At 50.6% G+C, this 21,424-nt stretch overlaps 9 protein-coding genes across 9 annotated transcripts; 5 read left to right on the forward strand and 4 right to left on the reverse strand.

The window, feature by feature from the left end:
• Nucleotides 1–519: 519 nt before the first annotated feature.
• HO173_011779 (uncharacterized protein) lies at nt 520–1,294 on the forward strand (the record flags this gene model as incomplete). Its single annotated transcript, XM_037313657.1, has 3 exons — nt 520–680; nt 822–933; nt 1,109–1,294. 3 exons carry the CDS (start codon nt 520–522, stop codon nt 1,292–1,294), a joined length of 459 nt encoding a protein of 152 aa, XP_037159423.1.
• An 804-nt stretch (nt 1,295–2,098) lies between these two features.
• On the forward strand, nt 2,099–3,269 carry HO173_011780 (uncharacterized protein; the record flags this gene model as incomplete). The annotated part of the gene is made up of 3 exons (XM_037313658.1): nt 2,099–2,706; nt 2,780–2,858; nt 2,961–3,269. The coding sequence occupies 3 exons, from the start codon at nt 2,099–2,101 to the stop codon at nt 3,267–3,269; spliced, it is 996 nt and encodes a 331-aa protein (XP_037159424.1).
• A 1,100-nt stretch (nt 3,270–4,369) lies between these two features.
• Nucleotides 4,370–4,594, forward strand: HO173_011781 (uncharacterized protein; the record flags this gene model as incomplete). The annotated part of the gene is made up of 1 exon (XM_037313659.1): nt 4,370–4,594. One exon carries the CDS (start codon nt 4,370–4,372, stop codon nt 4,592–4,594), a length of 225 nt encoding a protein of 74 aa, XP_037159425.1.
• Nucleotides 4,595–5,455: 861 nt separating this feature from the next.
• On the reverse strand, nt 5,456–5,635 carry HO173_011782 (uncharacterized protein; the record flags this gene model as incomplete). Its single annotated transcript, XM_037313660.1, has 1 exon — nt 5,456–5,635. The coding sequence occupies one exon, from the start codon at nt 5,633–5,635 to the stop codon at nt 5,456–5,458; it is 180 nt and encodes a 59-aa protein (XP_037159426.1).
• A 447-nt stretch (nt 5,636–6,082) lies between these two features.
• Nucleotides 6,083–7,706, reverse strand: HO173_011783 (uncharacterized protein; the record flags this gene model as incomplete). The annotated part of the gene is made up of 2 exons (XM_037313661.1): nt 6,083–7,605; nt 7,658–7,706. 2 exons carry the CDS (start codon nt 7,704–7,706, stop codon nt 6,083–6,085), a joined length of 1,572 nt encoding a protein of 523 aa, XP_037159427.1.
• A 3,418-nt stretch (nt 7,707–11,124) lies between these two features.
• Nucleotides 11,125–14,508, forward strand: HO173_011784 (uncharacterized protein; the record flags this gene model as incomplete). Its single annotated transcript, XM_037313662.1, has 3 exons — nt 11,125–11,552; nt 11,619–14,350; nt 14,420–14,508. The coding sequence occupies 3 exons, from the start codon at nt 11,125–11,127 to the stop codon at nt 14,506–14,508; spliced, it is 3,249 nt and encodes a 1,082-aa protein (XP_037159428.1).
• A 245-nt stretch (nt 14,509–14,753) lies between these two features.
• Nucleotides 14,754–16,021, reverse strand: HO173_011785 (uncharacterized protein; the record flags this gene model as incomplete). Its single annotated transcript, XM_037313663.1, has 4 exons — nt 14,754–15,576; nt 15,639–15,743; nt 15,814–15,832; nt 15,886–16,021. The coding sequence occupies 4 exons, from the start codon at nt 16,019–16,021 to the stop codon at nt 14,754–14,756; spliced, it is 1,083 nt and encodes a 360-aa protein (XP_037159429.1).
• A 408-nt stretch (nt 16,022–16,429) lies between these two features.
• Nucleotides 16,430–17,614, forward strand: HO173_011786 (uncharacterized protein; the record flags this gene model as incomplete). Its single annotated transcript, XM_037313664.1, has 3 exons — nt 16,430–16,439; nt 16,490–16,995; nt 17,054–17,614. The coding sequence occupies 3 exons, from the start codon at nt 16,430–16,432 to the stop codon at nt 17,612–17,614; spliced, it is 1,077 nt and encodes a 358-aa protein (XP_037159430.1).
• A 1,129-nt stretch (nt 17,615–18,743) lies between these two features.
• Nucleotides 18,744–19,622, reverse strand: HO173_011787 (uncharacterized protein; the record flags this gene model as incomplete). Its single annotated transcript, XM_037313665.1, has 1 exon — nt 18,744–19,622. The coding sequence occupies one exon, from the start codon at nt 19,620–19,622 to the stop codon at nt 18,744–18,746; it is 879 nt and encodes a 292-aa protein (XP_037159431.1).
• Between the last annotated feature and the right edge of the window lie 1,802 nt (nt 19,623–21,424).

The raw sequence follows: 21,424 nt of genomic DNA on the forward strand, positions 1-21,424 counted from the left end.
ACTTGCTTACTTGTTTGCGTCCATCTCAACCCTACCGGCACGTGCTGCTTGCTTACACGTGCTGCCTGCATGATTACTTGCATTGCTTACTTTTTGCTTACTTGCTTATGCTTACTTGCTTGCACGCGTTGCTCAGCGATACACGCCGCTACAGAGAGACCTGACCCAGTGCCGAGCCACTACACCTCGAGGTCACACTGTTAATTGACAAACGCTAAAAAGAACATACAGGCCCCGAAGAGTGAAAGTTTTCATAGAATGGGTAAGCTGGTTTTGCGCCGTCGTGAGAAACGAATTATTACATCTACAAGTTGATTCCAAGGTAAATTACCGAATCACACCGCAAAAGTCGCTGTGGAGGTATGATTCGGAAAGGATTTCACAGTCTGGGGTAACAATTGGTAATTTGCCCGGGCTGACGTGAAACCTATTCCGCCTGGCCAACCCCAAGATTGGCTGATTTGCTTCGTTTTCAGCGAATCACTGTCCGTCCACATATTGAACAGCGACTTCCTCACGATGCCTACAGTGGCATCTTACATGCTCGCATGCGACAGACCGCCTTCTCGTCTGCAAGGTGTCAGCGTCACCGTCAGCAGCAAGTTTACCAGGATGCTGAAACGCCACCATGAGTGTCAACAACTGATGATATGTATCGTGATATCTGAGGTAAGGAGCATGTACGCAATCCCTGTATTGATATCTGACACGTTCCTGTCTCTACAAGGCCGCGTCACTTCAGCTTGGGAAAATAAGCACATGAATGCGGTACCGGTCCAAGCCATTCCAAGCTTGAAGGCCTTTTTCTGAATGCTCAATAGGCCATTTCAAAGTCTTCAAGCCTACATAATTACCACAGAGGTTTACTATGACTCACGAATGCACATGGATGTGGTGTGGGCTAGCCAGCCAAATCCAAGACAGAGTGAGCTCGTAAGTGCTCACAGTGATTGTGTCTCACGTTGGCCGCGACTTGATCACTAGGTTTGAAATCCGTCATGCCAGGGCCCACGCTCTCCACCGTGCCTGCGTAGGAGCTCCCTAGGATGCTAGAATATTGCAATGGATGAAGTAGAGACCAGTTTAACCGATATGAAAAACCGCACAGTTGGGTCTTTGGGATGCAAAAGACGGTCACTTTCGGTTTTCGAAGTCAACTGGCAGAAAAGCTAAACAGTCGTTCCTCAATTACATTTCTCCTCGTCCCGGTATATACATGTCAGCCGGACCAACAACAACATTGGCTTTGGGCTCTTTGCGCCATGCTGCTTGGTTCGACATGTTGAAGGGGTGATCGATGGAACCTATACTACCTTACATTTCAGATAGTAAAGGTTGATAGATATGAGACTACGAAAGACATTAGATTGCTCGGAATAAGAGCAGTTTGGGCGACTTCTTCTAATGGGCAATGCTGTTATCTCGAGGTTGGCTTTAAAATTCTCAGTGCTCTTGCTGAGCAGCAAAGCACTAATACCTTTCGCAGCTGTCTCACTCGGTTGTTCAGCGGGCTGGGCCCGGTCTTACTCGAACGCTCCCGCAGTCTAGCATACACGGGGACGACAGTGACTGCACGGAGTCCGTCGTAGCCCCGAAAGCGCGAGAGCCGGCAGGAGCCGGAACTGTCAAAAGAGGACGATTACAACGTCTCGGGAACTGCACGGCAGTAAGCCAGAGACCAACCCGAAGCGGGAATATTTGACATCGTTGGCCGATGCTACGCTTGCCGCAACCTCTGCTGACTGCGAAGAATTGTTAGCGATGCCATATGGGCCTTTGAAAAATTAGTACTATACCATACAACGTCTTAAAGGGACATAATTACAAGATTGTCGGCAATAGGTCAGTCTAGGATCTCTTCGGGCCAAACGCCGACCGGTCGGTGAGCGGGAGCTTCTACAGCATGTCGGATATTTCGCAGTCTCCGTTTCCACAAGACACAACATCGGTGCCATTGAGTAGACAAGCTTAAGAAAGAGCTCCATCAAACCCTTAGGCCTCACTCTCATCACATCAGAAAATTAGACCCTCTTGTACGTCCGACAGCGCTCGGTACTTCTGTAGAACAAGTGTTGAATTCCAGGGGAGATCTCACAGAATGCCTCACAAGACAGCAAACCAATCGGTCCACATAGTCCTCGGCACAGCAGGATTTGGCTCAGCCAAAGACCCCCAAGCCAAATTCAACGATGCCACCAGCGCCACCCCTCTCCTCGATCTCTTCCGCTCTCACGGCCACACAGAACTCGACACCGCCCGCGCCTACCCCGTCGAAGCGGGCGGAACTGCGGAGGAACTCCTCGGCCGTCTCGAGGTCGGCTCGTGGGCCACGATCAACTCGAAGGTGAAGTCCTGGACCCCCCACGCGCACCGCAAGGAAGGCATCGAGAAGAGCGTGGCGGATTCGCTCGAGGCGTTGAACGTGGACAAAGTCCACATCATGTTCCTCCACGCGCCCGACCGGACGACGCCGTTCGAGGAGACTTGTCGGGCGATGGATGCCGCGCATCGCGAGGGGAAGTTTGAGCGCTTTGGCCTCAGTAACTTCACGGCGGAGGAAGTTGACGAGGTGGTGGCCATATGCGGGAAAGAGGGGTTCGTGAAGCCAACGGCCTATCAGGCCAAGTATAGTATCATTGCGAGGGGTTCGGAGGAGGACTTGTTCCCTGTGCTACGGAAGCACGGGATCAGCTTCCATGCTTACAGGTAGGTTCCCTCACTGGCACAGGCGGTCTCAGGTGCAATTTGGTCCGTATGAAGCTGACGAGGCGTCGACAAGTCCATCTGCGGCGGGGTTTTTTTCTGGGAACGTCACCCGCGAATCTGTCAACTCCTCTGGATCACGTTGGGACTCGGGAGTAAGTATGATGTTGCATTCTTTCTCGGTCTAAGATGCCTGACTGACCTACATGCTTTCCTTCAACGAAGACTCGATGATGCTGACCTCTTCCCCACCGCAGACCCTCCTCGGCAAAATCTATCAGGGCGATTACTTCAAGGACGAGATCTTCGCTGCCGCTACACGGGTCAAAAAGTCGGCTGAAGCAGTCGGGCTCACAGGCCACGGTGTGGCTCTGCGATGGACCCTGTATCACTCACTGCTAAGAGCAGAGCATGGGGATGCGATCATTGTGGGATGTTCCAGCCTCGCGCAGATGGAGCAGAACCTTGAGTACATCGAGCAAGGCCCGCTGCCGAAGAACCTGGTTGAGGAGATGGGGCAGGTTTGGGACAGTGTAAAAGCCACGGCGCCGAGCTATCATAAGTAACGCGGTGGTCTGAATGAATGAGAGAGTGCTCGTTAGATGATTTGTGGTTGACATGTGCGAGTGGCCTGGACTGGAGTATCAGAGTAACATCTTTTGAGTAAATCTCGAACCTATCAAACAACTATGTGGCTTCTTGATTTTTCGAACAAGTAAACGCATGGGAATATTGACACTCAAGACACAACGATTAGGGAAGACTATTACTCGATTCACTGATTCTGGCACTATTTTAAAGAAAGACTTCGCAGGACCAAGCACAATTGGCAACGTAGACTCACTATGCGGACTATTCGGGCCATGCATTGCTCCAGTGACAGTCAGGATTTGAAAAACGAGCGGAAGAAGCCCAAGGGTGAGTAGTTAGGTGTCATGTGTCAATAGCAAAGCCCAAGGATCTGTGCGTCAAGACAGCAGTAAATGTTGTAAACGCATTCGTAGGAGTAAGAGTCCCTTTGGTATTCTTTATGATAATTTCTGACTTCAGTGTGGATTATTCCAAAGCGATGGAAGGGAGGTGTCGAATAGTCGGGGAAGTGTCCCTTCGACACATCCGTACGAGAAGTCTGAGTTTTGAGATGGTTATTTTAGAGAGCACCTGCAGCAGTGCGAGGGTAGACGAAACTCGAGAATGTTCCGACACTGATTGGCGTGGCAAGGAGGAAAGTTTCGAGAAGAGAGGTCTTCAAACCGCTGCAAGCGGGGTCGACTTTGAATCCGGTCCTGTAAATGAGATGGAACGACTCCAGCGTGTGGCTGATTTTGCCGGTTGGCAAATCCGGATCGTATCAAACCCTCGACGATCTCCCTTGGAACCTTGCCCGTAACCTGATGATCAGCCCTCAGTGGTGCCTAAAGCCCTTGCCCTTGAAACGAGAGCGCTGCAAGGGCATAGGATACTTTTTGCATAAAGCCGCATGTCCTCGAGGTGCAAATGGCTTTTGCATCATCTTTGTATTCCGTTCGTCTTACAAAAATCTTAGCAATGATAAAGACTCGATTGCAGAATCGTTCGTAACAGCGCCAGTAACGCCGGAACCGAGCCAGAGACAAGCCAAGGTGCATACAAACAGCAATCAAAACAATTAGCTTAGGACGCTCTCATGCTGTTTGTGAATATGTCTAAGACAATCATCACTCTGTGCAAACCCTTTCGTCGAATACTCGCAGTCCGCAAAGGTGCAGGAGTATTGGTTGCTCCTGCGAATGCTATGACGGCTGGAAACATGGCGTTTAAAATCTCGAGATCAATAGAAGCCTTTGGCGGTACAGTCCGCGACGCTACAGGTGTAATCCTTGTTATGGGGGTTGAGATGTTTGCTGTATAGGTGCGTCAGCTTTCTGTATAGACGAACAGTCGGCACGAAGCTCGAGACGTAGGCCTAACTCGGACATACTTGTATTTATGCTTCTGCGAAAATTCTTTGCGGCATTGTGGACAGCGTAAGGATAGATGAAGCCTCTTTCTCTGGGTATTATTAGAGCTACCAATGTTCCCGTTATACGTTGAGTGTAGAGGATACGCCGACAATTTGGACGGCACGATAGGGACTGGGTCAAAAGACGAGGGTTGCGATTTCGATTCTGCTGAAAGTGTAGGGTCTGACGGAGAAAGAGCCTGGACGGTCGAGGGAAGAGCTCCAAATTTGTCAAGCTCAGCATCTGCCTCCCATGACTCGTCTGGCAGATATGAGCCGGTTCTCGTTCTGCGGCTGTTGGTATGTTGCTATGAGGCTTCAATCTTACTAGATAAATCATGGGAACAAAGTGACTGACTGCGGGGAATTCGCCGTCCACACTGTGTGACACTGTTGACAATAAAGAGTGACCCTGGGAAAGAGCAGGAAGACTGGACAATAGACTTTCGACCGACGCGCGCACCAAAAGATCTTGCGGATATACAAATTGGGGGAGATAGCTTGTTTCGTATCCTTCCGTCCCGTGGCGGCTGCTTTTGAGTTCCAGAAAACCGATGGTGGTCGATTCCCAGGAGCTATATCATCCCGAACGTAGACGTGAACAAGCTGTTGCGCGACTCAGCGCAACATCGTCTTACAAGACCTCGATAGGCCTTCGATGCGACACGAACAGTAACATCTATACCTCAAACACCGCAGAATGCATCCGAAGCCGGCAGAGTAGAGCCTGGAATGCTGCTCTTCTGCGTTCAAGCTTGGTCTTGATCGCTTCTAGAGAATCTCTTCTGCTCTAGTACGCTCACTGGCGTCCGACGAGGCCTCTTCCGCAAGCGCTCTATAGTTGCTATCATCTGCGTTGTTCCGATTGGTGGTTTCGATGACGGACGAGTCTTGGTCTGCGCGTAGTTGTCTAGTTGAAGTTGGTGCCGTTTCTTTCGCAGTCAAGTCCATTATAGGGAAGTTTATGAGAGGAAGGAATTTCGGAAACTGAATGTGATTAGAACCTATGACTGGGGCTCGCGCCCCAGGTGTACCGCCAGAAAAAGTGGCAGTTGGAGTGATGGAAACCCCTTGAATGTTGACAATATCAGCACGAACTTCGAGATTTATGGTCTATGAAGATCTTAGTTCGCTCTGTTTCTGCACGTCCGTTGCCAGATTATTGGTTCGTTGCCTATGATTGCACTAAATTTAGAGGACGCCAGTGCCCAGGGCTGTCCCTTTCCGTGGTAGCTTTTCCTGGCGCTAAAGTAGCAAAGGCTTAGCTAGAGATGTAATTCATTGAGTTGCAGAGCAAACGTACTATGATGAGCTCGACCTGCAGCTGCTTGCCATGGTGTAGAGCATGCCTTCAAGCCATGCCATCCATGTGCAGTCCACAACTCCAGCCCTCAAAACTCACTGCAACATAGCGACCAAACACCTCCCGTAGTCTCCACTCGTTTCCCCCCGGACTCTCCCAATCAGATCCTGCCTATACCTCGCCTTATACGCCCCTTTTATTTGCTGCAGATGCGCCGGGTCCCAATGCAGCTTCACGATCCTGGTAACCAACATTTCATCCTTCGTCCCCATCCCTGCCATGGCATGTTCGATGTTGATAGCGTCCCGCATCGCCCTATCAGTTCCGCATCGGACCATTTGCACGAGAACGTCTTCCATATGACCCGAGAATTCGTGGATAAAGACCTTTTCAAGCGACCGTCGGTATCTGTGTTCGTATGCGTGGGCAATTGCACGAATCTGGGCGTCAGAGCGCTTGCTGAGGAGCGAACAGACGGTCAATTGTTCGGCGCCTACTCTAGCTTCTGTACAGCGGTGGATTTCGGTGACGTCTACTTCGATCGATTGAGGGATCACTGGGGCTGATTCTTCTTGTCGGGTAGCGGAGAGTATCATAGAGAAGAGACGTTCAGTCTTAGCAGAGAGGTCATCGCGGACGTCGTGCTCAAGACTGCGGTGATAAGTGTGGTGGTAGGCTTGTTTGATGGCTTGCATATCGGCGTTGGAGCGGCCGATTAGAACTTCGTTGAGGAGATCCTCGTCGGTTCCGGCACCTTTGAGGGCTTTATTTAAACACCAGACGTCTTGTTGAAGGGGACCTCGAAGGATAGAGAGAAGGCAGAGCTCGAAATGTCCGCTCACTTCCTTTTCGACATCATGTTCTAGGTCTCGGCCATGCCGTTGTCGGAAGGTTTCCTTTATGACTGGGACTTCGAGTGGTGCGATTCTTGTGAGAACTCTGATAAGTGCAGCTTCATCCGTACCGAGCCCTTTCATGGCTTTCCGACACTCGTCTGCTTGACGAGACATATCGACATGGGCTACTTGGCCAGGAACGTATCCAGGCGAAGGTGGAGTCGGCACTGTCTGAGGGGCGCCGTAAGATTGAGGTGGCGGAGCTCCATAAGGTAACGCTTGGGGTGGGGTACCATAAGTGTTTTGCTGTAGTGGTGGAGGTTGTCCATATCGCTGATTTGGGGTAGGGGCACCATACTGCTGTGGTGGGTATTGGCCTTGGGGCGGTGGTGCTCCGTAAGGTGACTGTTGGGAGGGAGGATGCCCTTGCTGCTGTGGATTTGGGCTCTGAGGAGGAGCCCCATAAGGCTGCTGAGGTGGAGGGTATCCTTGCTGAGGAGGGTATGGACTGTGAGAAGGAGCTCCGTACGGTGGTTGTTGGGGTGGTGGGTAGCCCTGATTGTAATGGGCCTGCGGTGCATATCCTCCCTGCTGCTGCTGCTGTGACGGAGGCGGCCGACCTGGTCCGATTGTAGCACCTTGTAGATACCCTCCGTGTGGGGCTCCACTCTGGCCACCCTGCCCATAGCCTTGAGATGGTGGAGGAGGGGGACCATAGCTCTGGTGTTGAGGTGGGTATCCTTGAGGAGGGTATTGGTTCGGTGGAGGTTGCTGGTATCCCTCTGTCCAACAGTGAGTAAGTTCCAAATGGCAGATGAAAACCAGTATACTGACGTGGAGGAGGAGCGCCATATTGCTGTGGATAGCCACCTTGATACGACATGACTGGAGGGTTTCGCAAATCTAGCTTCAACAACGAAAAGAGAGATCGTATGAAATCTAAGGATAAGGCTGCCAAAGACTCGGAATAAAGGGAGGAGAAGGAGGAAGAGGAGGAGGAGGAGAAGGAGGAAGAAGAAAATGATTTAAGTGAATGCGGGTCAGAGGAATTGAAGACATGTAAGACATGTTGAGGCTGTGTGCGATCCTTGGCGCTCACAAACATGAGCGGAGTAGAGTATTATGGAAAATTCCGGTACCTGCGCCTGAATGACGAACTCAGTGAGGCTGAGATGTGGCGTTGCAGATTGCCTGCATTAGCGTCGTCGATGATCGCGATTACAGTATCATCAGCGTGCTCGAACAGCTACAACATATTCCCCCTGCTGAATTTGAGGAAGACACGCTTCACTCATCCAGGTGGTTCTCATACTGCTCATCTCCAACAGTCGCTGCTCAGTCCTTGACCGTGACCACTCCAATTTCATTGGCATCCTTTTACAGGAATCCTACCATACTTTGGTCACTATTCAAGAGTCAAGATCCAAGGAGCGATGCTCATGGCGCGGCAGAATTTGGATTTATTCACAATTTCACGGGAAGTTTTCGCGGTCCGATGGGCTTTTGGTTCTCACGGAATCTTTACGGCACGTCATGGCTTCCGGGTCGTACTTTAGAAGCCGTAATCTGGGCTGCGGTCCTCAATTTGCAGGGTATACTTCCAGCACTTTTTCCACACCGCATCCCAAGCCCAGTGAAAAATCAGAAAAACGTGAGCGTGTACAACATGGTCCAATTTGCTGCTTTTTTCGAAGTGTGCCACTTTTTTGGAAGAATCTCTGGAATCCCTGACGAAAAAGACTACATCAACGACCTGTGAGAAGATAAGATGGGAAAGCTAGTTTGAAGGTCGGCCTGGCACGGTATCTTTTTGTTTGTCATCCTGAATCTCACTCCCATGATACGTTTTCTCCACCTTCCGTTTTATCGTTACACACCGTTTTCTCCGTGCTTCTCTGCTTCCCTGCTTCTTTGGCTATTGCCATATCATGTACTACAGTACTCCTTCACCGTTTCGGCCTTGCCTTCAGACCGGAGGAGCCGAGGATATGGTTGTAAGATCAAGGATCAAAAGTCACCACCAACTCTTGGCAATGAAAGCAGCGAAGTCCGACACGTAGGTCACGAATCAGCCCAATGCAGATTCGTGTCCGGTTCCGAAAATCCACGCCGATGGCTCTGATACGAGTTTCCGTCTCCCTGATGAGCTGGGTCAAGATCTCTGCGACTGAGCAGTCGCTCAACTTGCGACATTTTTGGACCAAGGTCCACGTTGAAAATAGTAACAACTTGAGCGCTCGAGCAATCTTTGTTTGTAAACGGAGCTCGTTCCCTTATTATTTCTCATCAGATCAATCATCCTTTCATCAGCTTCTCAATACTATCAAGGCTACTTCCAATCTGCCATTTCGGAAAGACTTGCACACGTATTTTCCCTATCAACCTTAGCATCCTACGGGACAATTATTCCAAATACCGCGGTTGACCTGTGCTGCGCAGTAGTATTGTTCTGTGGCTTCCTCGTTAGGGCTGACGAGATGTGTTAAGCTATCGCTAGGTGAATTCAGGACCTAGCTTCATACAAAGGGTCAAATGAGCAGACCTCTCCAAAAAAAGAAATCCGATCTCGAAGCAGCATAGATGGTCCGTTGGCAATAAAGTCACCGTCGTAGCTTGGATGGATATTAGGCTCGCCGGACGGTATTCTGATCGGTCGAACGAGACTCACAGACATTCCCATCAGTCTTTCAGGGGGGATAATTTCGTAAACAGCTCAATGTAGCTTGAGTCTTAAATGTCCGAGGTACGGCCTAAGGATCTGGTACTTGGTGGCGTTGTGTATGGGACTGGGGGAGCAAAGCGACTTGAACCGGATGTATCTTATGCGTATAGTCTGTTCTCAAAGTGCTTGTTGCCGTTTGTACTTGTTCAATTACAAGAAATTCCGGTGCGTGAGTTGCAGATTTTTTGGAGGGGAGCAATAAATGGATTCGAAAGCACTACAAAGGGAGATACAAGCGCCAAGTTCAGTGAAACAGCTGTGAGAACGACGAGTGCAGATATGGAATCAAAGGGGTTGCCGAGTTTGGAAGCCAAATTTTGTTGGAGCGAGACCATCTGTTTTCAGACCCTTGGTATCAAGACCAGTCGTGACCACCTTATAATCTACTTAAATGATGCTCCCAGAACATACAGTAGGGTGCAAATGCAGGTCCCGCAATCAACTGGCATCTCTCGGTTTTAGACTTTTAGCTCTCATGCATGCCGTCGTCATCATCCGAACGACATCTCAAGCTGCACGCCGTACCCCGACCCTCTCCGCATTCAGAGCGATGAAGTCGAGCGCAGTCTGTACAGCAGTCTGTACAGGGGAAATAATGCTCGCCTGCGCCCAAGAAAATTGACTTGGCACTGCTAGCTCCATATAGCGCATTCTTCGCGCGAAAGTCTGAGCGTTAGAGCAGTCATTTCTCCTGGCTTACCACCGGATGAAGAAAGAGGACTATATGCTATGACCAGCACGAATCGAGGTTATAAAGAGCTTTCAAATTTGGCATACCTAGGCAGGAAGATTAGCCCATGGCGATGCCCGTTGGCGGAGTATATTGTCGGTCTCGGCCGAGGGATCATCTAAGATGTCCCAGACTCCTGGCCTCGCCAACTCTACAACAGCAAAGCCAGCGGTCAAAGCACATCCTGGTCATGGCTAGTCGGAATTGGAAGCAATGATGAGATGATGAGGATGGTGGAGCAATCGGTGGATGCCAACTTGGTCGAGAGTCTGGGGATTAGCGTTATCCCTGTCAAGTGGTTTCAGGATTGTTTAGAGTGTTTGAAGTTGACTATCTACTTCTAGGGCCCTAGGCTGGCGATAGTGGCCTCGGAGGCACCTAAATCTAAGACCTAAGCAGTCAGCAGAAGGTCGGAGTTAAAGTTCGAACCCCACATACGAGTACCATATCTTGTATAGCACTCGCTGCTTTCCAACGACTTCTCAGCACCCATCCTCCACGAACACACTACTTCTGCCTTGCGTTTTTAGCGAATTTCATATCTCTCTGTTTCATCCAACAACAGAGCACCCTCGAATATTTCCTCACAGCCACCCCAACCTTCATCTCCCGGTTAGCCAGTCTCGTGTGCCTGGCTCGTGTCTGCCTTGAAGCCAGCGCAACCCAACCTGAACCTTACAGATTTGCCTACCACCCTACCAGCTACCGATAGCCATACAAATCGATTCTGAGGAGAAGGCATACACACCTCGCCCATCCTCAAGCGCTTTCGGTCCGAAACATTGCGCAAGATCGCCCGCACTTGCGCTCCAACAACAGACATGCGACAGGTTCCCTAGCTCAACCAGTATGTCTATGATAAATTGGGGCATTGGTGATCTCTTGGCCGTTACGAAGCTTGCTTGGGACCTCTATCACAACTGCTTCCTCGTTGCGCGCGAGGCGCCCGATGACTTCAGACAGCTGGTCAATGAGCTAGCTTCACTGCAAGCTTGTCTGCGCACACTACGGGACGATGTCAACTCCGACAAGTCCTTTCTGGACAGGCTGGGTGACAATAGAAAGCAGACATTGGAACGATGCTTGGCAAACTGCTTTGACACCCTGCGTCAACTGCAAAAGCTAGTGATCAAATACCGAGAGCTGGGCGTCGGAGATGGCTTGCAGTTCTGGAGGAAGCTGAAATGGGTGGGGAAACAAGGGGAGATCGCAGAGCTGAAGTCAAAGATTATGGTGCACACATGCAACATTAGTCTATGCATGAGCTCTATCGGGAAGTAAGTATTAACGTTCTAGCCTTCCTTTGTCCCATCTATAGACCTGCGCTAACAACCTTGACGCAGCTCTTCTCTTGCCAGGATAGAAACCTCGATGATAAAGGCACTCGAAAGACAAGAAGCTTCGACTTCCGCTCCCCAAGCCCAAAGTCAGGATAAGGAAGAAGAAGACGAGGTCGATGAACTCAGCCCTCTTCAAAAAGCTAAGACTGCCCCACAGGCTGGCCGCAATGGGTCTCCAGAGGTTGAGGGCCTGGGATTACAAGGTTTACGGCGCGCGTTCACTGGAGCGACACTGGTGGATAATATGTCGAGCGTATCGCCTGAGACGACACCTTCAACAACAAGCGAAGAAGAGATGTCAGAATTTGGATCGCCCAAAATGGCCAAAGAGGTTCCCATATTCAAGAAGACCCCTACCCAAATGGGTAAGATGAGAAAGGAGTCATCGGCGAGTATAGATCATGGCCTCAAAGCTTTTCCACCGAGCCCTAGGATTTCCGAGGATTACACCAGGGAGATACCGAGAAGTAGTCCTGCTGGTGACGACCTGAAGAAGCCTCGCTCGAAAAGACTAATGTCGACTAGCGGAGAATCGGTAATGAAGAGCAATGGAGTTGGCAGCAAAGCTCCTAACGTTGTTGACGTCGTAGCTGAAGCAATGCAAGAGTTGGCCAGAGTCCGGCAAAGAGAGCAGTCAGCAAGGCCATTACGAATCGTACGGCAAGACCCCGTGCATAGACCTCATGATGCTCTCAAAGAGCGGTTCCAAGAGCTTGCAGAGGACGAACTAAAGATTCGGAGGTTGAATGCGAGAGACTGGCTGAGAGTGGCCACTTGGTGGCTACTGAAGGCAAGGTTCAATACGAGAGTAGATGAGCGGTCCCAGTACACGAGTACACGCGGAAGCCTCAGCGTTTCCGGAATTTCTGGAGGAGGGAGATCAGCAATTAACCAAGCTTACGTTGACCTGCTGAAGGCATCATGGATACTTTACAACATAATATTGAAAGACGATAACGACAAGGCATCTTTAATGACAGACGAGAACAGGAAAATGTTTTACAACCTTTCAGATGGCATTAGCGAAGACCTGAGCGACTTTCAACCCGTTGACGCGCCAGAAAAGGATACACTCCTGTGCCAGAATTACAACATATGGGAGCTTCTTCAACCAGAAGAAGAGACGTATGATGAGGAGGACCTCCTACCCGGTCTGGAGAACGGTCGATGGATTACAGTCGAACAAGACGACGCAGGAGAAGAAGACGAACAAGTGCTCTTCCGAACGTTCGTCAATGCAGCCATTGGTGGGAAAAGATACAGGATGAGGTCAAAGGGTGCTCCTTACATGTTGCTTCTGTCCACCAAGGAAGGCGAAAGTGAACCGAAAGTCACCCTCTGCAATCAAAGCGGAACATTATGTCTGACACGCGACTTTACTATCGAAGACCTGCAAGACAAGGAGTTGCCTATGAGCCCTTTTGCAGGATCAGGCATAAGTCCCAGAGACGCCATACCGCTAAATTTTGGCCGGATGAACCTTACCGTGGCGTTTACCAATGAAGACGACCTCCAACAATTCATGTACATTCCGAGAGCCTACTTTGACGCTGTGAAAAGGAGAGAGCCTCGGCAATTCGAGAAAGCTACTGAGACTCTGCTGTTTAAGAGCTCTGTAGAAGTCTTTGAGCAGCTAAAAGCGTCGACGATGAAGCCGATGAGTCCTCGACAAGTCTTCCGCTCATGCGATCTTCGCGTCCTTGAGACGACCAGCAAGGAGGGATGGCGAATGACGAGAAGAGTAGTGATCAGCTCCTCTGCCGGCGAGCCAAGACCTTGGTGCACGGAGCTGTTCTTGCCTCTAAGTCGAGTCCAAATCCGAAGAGAAGGTTTAGCACGACAACTTACGGTGAAATGGTCCGATTGTACGCACGAAAAGGCCGACAAGACAGACGGCAACTACAATAAAATCTACACTTATGTCTACGATGACAGCAACCCGAACATCGCCCTACAACTCCTTTTCCGTAATTGCCAAGACGCCACCGACTTCGAGCAGACCGTCCTGCGCCTCTCCATTGCCCCTATTTTCTCCACCGCTGGTACCGATCCCCGCTTCGTCTATAACATTTCCGACACCGAACCGAATCCAAAGAATTACAAAGCCCTTCTTTTAACCCACACTCGCTTCGATTGGCGATATAGCGAGCTCTTTTATACGTACCGAGACACAGACTATCAATTCGACCGCTCAGCCCTCCGCGTCCGCCTGCCTCAAGTCTACTACACAGACTATGTCTCCAGCTTCGTCGACAAGCTCTACAAACCCCCTCCTGGTGAGCCGCCCCGCTTTTCCCACTGCGAAAAACGCGTCGGCAACACCCCTCTCGACTTTGACGACGAAGCAGTAAGCTTCGGCTTCATGTCCGCCCTCACCGGCAATCACGAACTCATCTTCTCTCGCCGCGCCCATTACATCACCACCAAGCCGCCCAAGAAGTTCGGCGGCACCAAATCAAACAAAGGAACCGCCGAAGTACAACTCTGGCTCAAAGGCAATACTGTGCGTCTTGTCAGCCGGTGGGAAGACAAGGTCGAGGATAAGTGGATCAGCATGCAAGTACCGAGGGATGGTCTGACACATTCGAAGGACACGAACCGTGCTAGTTTTCCGAAGACCGAGTATGATCGGGGCAGAAAGGTTGACATGGCGAATCTTGTGGCAAGGGATAGTAGAGAGAAGGAGGCGGGAAAGAAGGTGGGGCCTGTTACTATTGCTTTTGAAAGCGTAAGAGGTACGTGAACGCGTCTCGTTCCCGCTCGATGACGAGCTAGGAACGCCCAGCTGACCTTGGCTTTGGCAGACCGAGAGGAATTTGCAGCGGCGCTGGAAGGAAAAGCACCGCCTCCCACTAACCAACGAAGTGCATTTGACGATTTGATGGACATGTAGTGCTCTTTTATCTGTTTCCACTGTTCTTTTTCGGAAAAGCCGCTTCAAGTATATCTATTCCCATTTGATTTTTGTGGTGATTTGTGGTTTGATATTTACCTCGCAAGATACCTATTCTAGCCGAAGCGTTGTGTCCTGCATTGTCTTTTCTCGTTTCTAATATCTATCTGGCGTCTTGAGGAATGCTGAAAAAGCACGTCTATAGTATGAGTGAATCTGTCTATAGTCAAACCAAAGTCGACTTTTTAGGTATCCTTGATTAAGCTTCCATCGTCCATTTGACCCTCTCTCTTACCTCCCTCTGCCCTCCATGTCTCAACAAGCCCTTCTTTAGGATCTTCGTCCGGCAGCCCGCGCTCCTTCCTCACCCTCAGGACTGCACCACGGACTTGCATCGTACATTCCTCCCTCAGCCTCATGGCCTCGGGACCATACTTTAACTCCTCGCTCAAGACTCCCACTTCCAGCTCTTGATCAGGCTTTCTCGTCCGCCTCTCATCCTCCACTAACCTCCGCCACCTCTCCCTCAGTTCATGAAACACATTCCCCTCGCTCTCCCCTCCGACATTCTCCCCAAACCACACCCCGCATCTTTTCCCAGCCCTTGGCAGCCACCGCGGCGCGGCTCGGTTCTCATGCATGATTTCATCATTACCCTCAACCCACATGGGTACTATATCAGGACAAACATCCGGCTCGAGTATCAGGCGCGCGACGCCCCACTTGAAATACCGCATCGCCTTCTGCGGGTGCTGATGCACGCGGCCTTCGGGAAAGATGTGGATCCAGCTGTACTGCCGCGTTGCGTATGCAGAGGGCGCAGGGAAGGTATCGATACCGTCGGTTGTGTAGGTGAAGTGGTGGTTGGGGGAAGAAAAAGGGTCTGAGATATCCGGCGAATTAAACGAGCGGTCGACTGGTAGGGCGGAGCTTGTAGGGGAGAAAGGAGGACGGGAGAGCAGGCGGACGGCTTCGCGGAGGGTGGGTTGGAAGGGCCCGCCGTGCGGATCTTTGTGGAGGCGGTGCGTGGGGAGGACTTGGCCGAGGACGAAGAAGGTGGACATTGCTCTATGGTTGGAGTTTTGTTAGATTTGTTGCGAGGGATTATAGACAGGAGGGGGGGGGCGGACTTGTTCTTGAAGACGATGTCGTAGCTGCCGAGGGACCAGCGGTGATTGCTGGGGTTGAAATGGTAGCGGAGGGGCAGGACACCCCATATTAGAGGGTCGTCAACGCTGGAAAATGGCATTCATGAGCTGGTGGAGGGGTGGGGCATGGTGTTTTGATTTCGTGATACGTACGTACACGCAGATGTGGTTCGATACTGAGAAGCATTAGTCAGTATCAAGGCCACATCAACGACTCGTTGCGGCATACCGGTGATGAGGCCTCTCTTTCTGCCATCCACATTTGCTCTCTTATCCAACAGTTCCAGAAATCCGTCGAGCCCATGGGCGTCTTGCCAATTAGGCCCGTGCATGAATGCCCGTGTTAGGGTTCCTACGAAGCCCATGATCGCTGCGGAGCCTGAACGCCATAGCAGGCTGGGTGGCGGAGGGTCGTCCGCCATCAGACGATCAATGAAAGAGCGTAAAAAGGCAGATGCTTGTTGTTTGTTTTTTTCGAAAGTCAAATTCCGCATTCTCGAATTTTGCCGGCGCTTAGAAATTTAGGCGCGGGTACCTGCTTTCAACAATCGAATGGCTATTGGGGACAATTTTGTGCAAAATTACGCTCTTCCAGGTTCAATCTCCGTACCAAACATATCTTATCAAGTCTCTCGGCTGTAGAGTTGATCTCCGGATCCAACGGTGGTATTTGATTCAGCATGAGGGGATAATCCAATGCACCTAACGTAGTAACTCCAATCTCCAAAACTTCGGCTTCCCAGGCCATACTAAACAGCCTTCTCTGCACGGAGATGTCTCATAGTAAGTCAGCTATCTCAGTGCTTGATGATAGATACTTAGTTCAGCTCCAGGCAAACGAAACACTTCTCTCGCCTTCTTCACTTCCCATGAACGATCACTTCTCAAGTCGACCTGGGGATCTCAAGCCACTCGTCTCTCCCGAGACTCCTTCCTACCCTTTGCTTCGTGCCAGCTCTGCCTCCGAATCGCCCGAGATCCTGTAGCATGCGCCTCGAACGGTGACATTTTCTGCAGGGAGTGTGCCGTCAGCAATCTGCTTGCGCAGGGGAAGGAGATCAAACGGTTGAAGAAGGAAGGTGAGCGACGGCAAAGGGAGGTAGAGGAGGAAGAGTTGGATCGAGGAGCGGAGGAGGAGGAAAGGGCAATTGCGCAGTTTGAAAAGACTATGATGGGTTTGGAGGGTGGTGGGAAGAAGGGGAAGAGTAATGCGTCTGAAGAGATGGAGCGGAGTGAGGGCAGAGGTGTGAAACGGAAGTTCGAGCTCGATGAGGACGAGATGTTGAAGAATGCGAAGGAGGAGAGAGCGAAGGCGAGGAAGGCACTTGATGAAGAGAAGGTACGAGATAGGTGGTATATGTCTTACATTGGTGTGCACGGCCAGCTGACTGTCCTAGTCCGCTAAGCCAACGCTTCCCTCATTCTGGGTACCATCTCTCACGCCGTCAACAAACCATTCGCAAGCAAGCAAAGCTGCGAAGCTATCGCCTCTCTGTCCAGCCTCGTCTACTGAGAATAAACACTCCCTGTCGCTCAAATCCATAATCACGATCAACTTCAAGACCATCCCGAATGCTTCCTCGCCAACAGAACCACCAACATGCATATGTCCGGCATGCGAAAAGAATCTCACTAATACCATCAAAGCAATCCTTACTATACCGTGTGGCCACGTTCTCTGTAAACCCTGCGCTGCGAAGTTCATGTCACCCGATGAGGGCCCCCCAGATCCTCACGCTTCTCCTACCAAACAAGAGGCGAAGAACCGGGTGGTATGCTATGTCTGTGAGACTGATCTTTCGGGTAAGAAAATCACGGCGAAGGACGGAGAAGATGGAGCCAGAGCAGAAAAAGGGGCAGTGAAGTCAGGAACGGTGGAACTGAGAAGTGAGGGAACAGGCTTTGCGGGTGGAGGAGATAACATGGTACAGAGAAAGGGTGTGGCATTTCAATGCTAACAGTGTTGGAACAGTCTGATAATGAAAAATAAATATGGATAACCCCAGCTGCCATTTTTCGCATGCTGGCAATTCTCCAGCGGATGCACAAAAGAGTTGGAAAAAGCTTGTTTGGATTGAGTCTATCTCAATCTATATGGACTTGGTGATGGTAGATCGATAGCCTTTTCTCCTTCCTGCTTCCATCGTCCAAGTGAGACCTGAGAGGGATACAGTGGGATGACAAATGTTCGAAGTGATGCGAAAGCACCAGTGAGATAGTGGTTCAGCTGCAGACTGTCGGAAGGAGACCAAGGAGCTGGTGGAGCAGAGTAGCGGATGGCGGATGAAGGGCGGACCTGAAGCCAGTAGCTTTGCAGGGCTGACGTCGAGAGCCGTGATGGTGCTGTCGCAGTAGGCGGAAATTGACAGGAATCGAGTGATTCTGAGACGCTCGGAAAAGACGATGAGCTTGGGTGAGATGCTGGAGCATGGTGGAATGCTCGACATTGGTTGCAATTGATAGGAGTTTGAAGCACGAGTTAGCCCATGGAAACTCAAAGAGACCGCGGGAAGAGCTTACCAGACCGAAACCGAACAACTCGCTCGAAGCCAAAGCCCGAAAGCTCGGCTGGTTGGAGTACAACATGATGGGTGTTGTAACATCCCGGACCGGACTTAGTTTCACCCTCCTTGCAAGGAGAGCTACTTATCCCCAACACCGCGAAAAGGTGCCAGTCCGTTGCTGGAGGGGCGCTCCCATGGTCAGCGCCTCCCGCCTGTGCCCTTGGTACTTGACGCTAGGGATGGCTGGACATTTGTATTCAGTGAGTCGATCGTGGTGACGCGGACGATCGCTCGGTGACCCTCCGGACGGTAGGCCTGCCTTAGCGAGGCTCCGCATGGGATTCGAGGTGATGTTTGGTGAGTGACTGTGGTGGCTCGGACAAGTCACTCTTGCCCTCCAGTCGGTCGGCCTGCCTTAGCGAGGCTCCGCAGTGGATTCGAGGTGGTTTTTTTGTCGAGTAGCTGTTGGGGTTATGCGGCAGCCGCTCGGTTCCCTCCGGTCGGTAGGCCTTGCCTTAGCGAAGGGTCCGGATCCGGATTCGAGGTTTTCTGTGGTGGTGAATGATTGTGGGGAAGACGGCAATCATTCGATGCAATCAAGTTCGTCCATGTCCTCTGCGACAGGAGCAGGGATCGCCTCACGGTTTTTTTTCTTGAGGTACTTGATTCTTGCTATTTGTTCTCTGTGAACGCAGCGCCTGTGGCACTGTGGTGACGGACGCGAGCAGATGCATGCGGTCTCGTCGTCTCCAACCCCGATGAACTTGTTCGTTCGGATCGCTTGTGGTATGGTTGGGACTCGTAGGTTTTTGACGAGGTGGTAGTTTCTACCGGGGCACCGTTTCTTGCGATGTTCCTCCTCATCGTTGTGGAACCAGACGCCGCTTGCTTTTCGGCCTTGGTCCCATGTGCGGGCTATGCCAGTGACATACTCCCAAATGATCTTGTGGTTGATGTGGTTCGCTGACAGTTCGGTAGACCAGCACCTCCACACAAAATCTAGCTCTTCGGCATAATCTGGCCGGTATTGGACATTGCGCCAGTCGATACCGTAGTTGTTCATGGTCTCGGACAGCTCGAGAGCTGCTGGTTCGACGACTGTTGGCCATACTTCTCCGCCTTCCCAGTTACGGGTCAAGCGCGCAGTATGCCTCGCTTTGAGGGCAAAGTCCTGGAGAAGCAAGCACATGTTTTCTCTGTGCCGCTCCGTGGTGATGTTGAAGTGTGCATACATGTCTTGCTTGACAGGCCAGTTGGTCGGCCAGGGGCGCTTTTCGACTTTAGACGATGCTGCTTTGGGGGTGGTGGAGGTAGTATGACCACTACCTTGGCTGATTTGCAAATTCTTGATACGTGCAATCAGTTCAATGGGATCTATGCCCTCATTGTTGTTGGTTTTCATGGTGATATCCGCAATTTTGCCTTCAATCACGCCCTGTTTCCTCGGGCTGATCCTCTCCATGATGATGTTTTCCTGATGATAATTTTGCGAAGAACAGTCACGTATCAATGTCGTACGACCTTGAATGTAAGCAGTTCAACCGGGTAAGATTTTGATATCTCACTGCTTCTACACTGTGTGTGAAAGCTATCAGTCTCATGCACAGAGTTGTTGGATGGAGAAGAAATTCTTCGTCCTACGAAGGGGTCTTATATCTTAGCCGTGAGTCACTCGCTACCAAGACAATGGTGAACGTACGGCATTCTCCCTCACCATGGCAGGCTCTTAGAAGTCACTGGAGGGTAAGAAATCTTTCATCTCACGCCACAGATTGCTCTCATATCGGCCCTTGGCATGCTTTGACTCACTTAAATTGCTCGCTTTCCTCTCATCCGGGAGTTCTAGGCTGTTATTTTCAGGTTTGAGGCCTTGCCAAGGAGTTGTGTTACCGTCTCGAGTGTTCGATGTCCTTGGCATCATGTCAAAATGTGCTCAAAACGTCCTTGCGTGGCATTGTCAAACTCCGACAGAGCTTCACGTGATTCTCATATGTGCGTCTTATGAGAAGGTACTCATGGTCATGCTGCACTTCATGGAGACACTGATGTGTTTATGTGACTTCTTCCAATGCAATTCTCAGTTCGAGGCTGGCTAAGGCGGCGTGTCGAGATATGGCTCAATTCTTGGCGTTCCCCCTTTCTTCAATCCAAGGTACTGAGCACATCAGCAGTGATCAAAATTTCTCTTAATTACTTTGCTGCCTGCTCTCTACCCATCTACGAAGGCTGGCAACGGATCACCTGTCGTGGTGGCTACAACCCTCGAGTTCCTGCCTTCGAGTCTGTCGCCTGTTTAGTGGCGTTGGGTTACTCGTGCTGTTGGGCGTAAATATGTCGGCGTGGCGGTTTGGGTTTTTATTGGGTGTGATCGGATCTGTCCACGGTTAGGAAATGGTAATACGCGGATGGGGTTAGTCCCCTATTGTTTATTACGGCCTTCGTATACCCCCATATATCTTCCTAATATTAGCCGCCCTCGTGTGTTTAATTGTATAGGTTTTTAAATCTAATTATTTTAATACCTTTGGGGTTTGTTTGTTCTTTGCAGTTTCCGTTATGTTATGTTGTGTGTTTAGGTTGGTGTATGGTTTGCGGCGACCCCCTACCCATCTACGAAACCTGGGCGCCAGGATGAGATTTAAAGCCTGAAGTTTTCTTGGAAGTAGTCAAAAGGACCGTATCTGCTTCGAGCTAGAAAACATACTAGGAGTCCAGTCCCTGTAGTCTAAATGCCTTCCTTCAGTGCTGTGCAAGCACAGCTCTGATTTATATCCTACGCCAAGAGCCTTGACATGAACTCATGTGAATGTTCATATCTTTGCTCTATTGCTCTCACAAACCCTCAATGAACCTGTCCCTTCCACGGCGACATCACACAATGTCTCCTTTCTGTGGTATCTATGCATACTCACGTATCCCGTTCTTTCGAAGATGTGGGCCGCCAATCTAATGGCCGATTCAGAATGGATTGATGCCATCAATGTGTCATGGCGTGTACGGTACCCCTTTCTGTCTGGCTGATTTGCATATACCCTTAGCATGAAATCAGGTCATGGCTTGGCTTTTTCGCCTCAACGTTCATTTTGTTGACGGTGGCAGCGTCGTCCATACCACTCAGTCCCTACATGGCGCTGAACCCGCTCATGCTGCTTTGGTGATCTCGTGGGTAGTAGTCACGTTTCAAGTTCCATCCTCCTCGAATGCAGGCTGTTCTATTAGGCAATATGTCGACATCTCAATTTCATCCGGAGTGCGATGCATCCC

This window comes from Letharia columbiana (genome assembly GCF_014066305.1).
Source record: "Letharia columbiana isolate WasteWater2 chromosome Unknown Sc0000067_s1, whole genome shotgun sequence".
NCBI lineage: Eukaryota > Fungi > Ascomycota > Lecanoromycetes > Lecanorales > Parmeliaceae > Letharia > Letharia columbiana.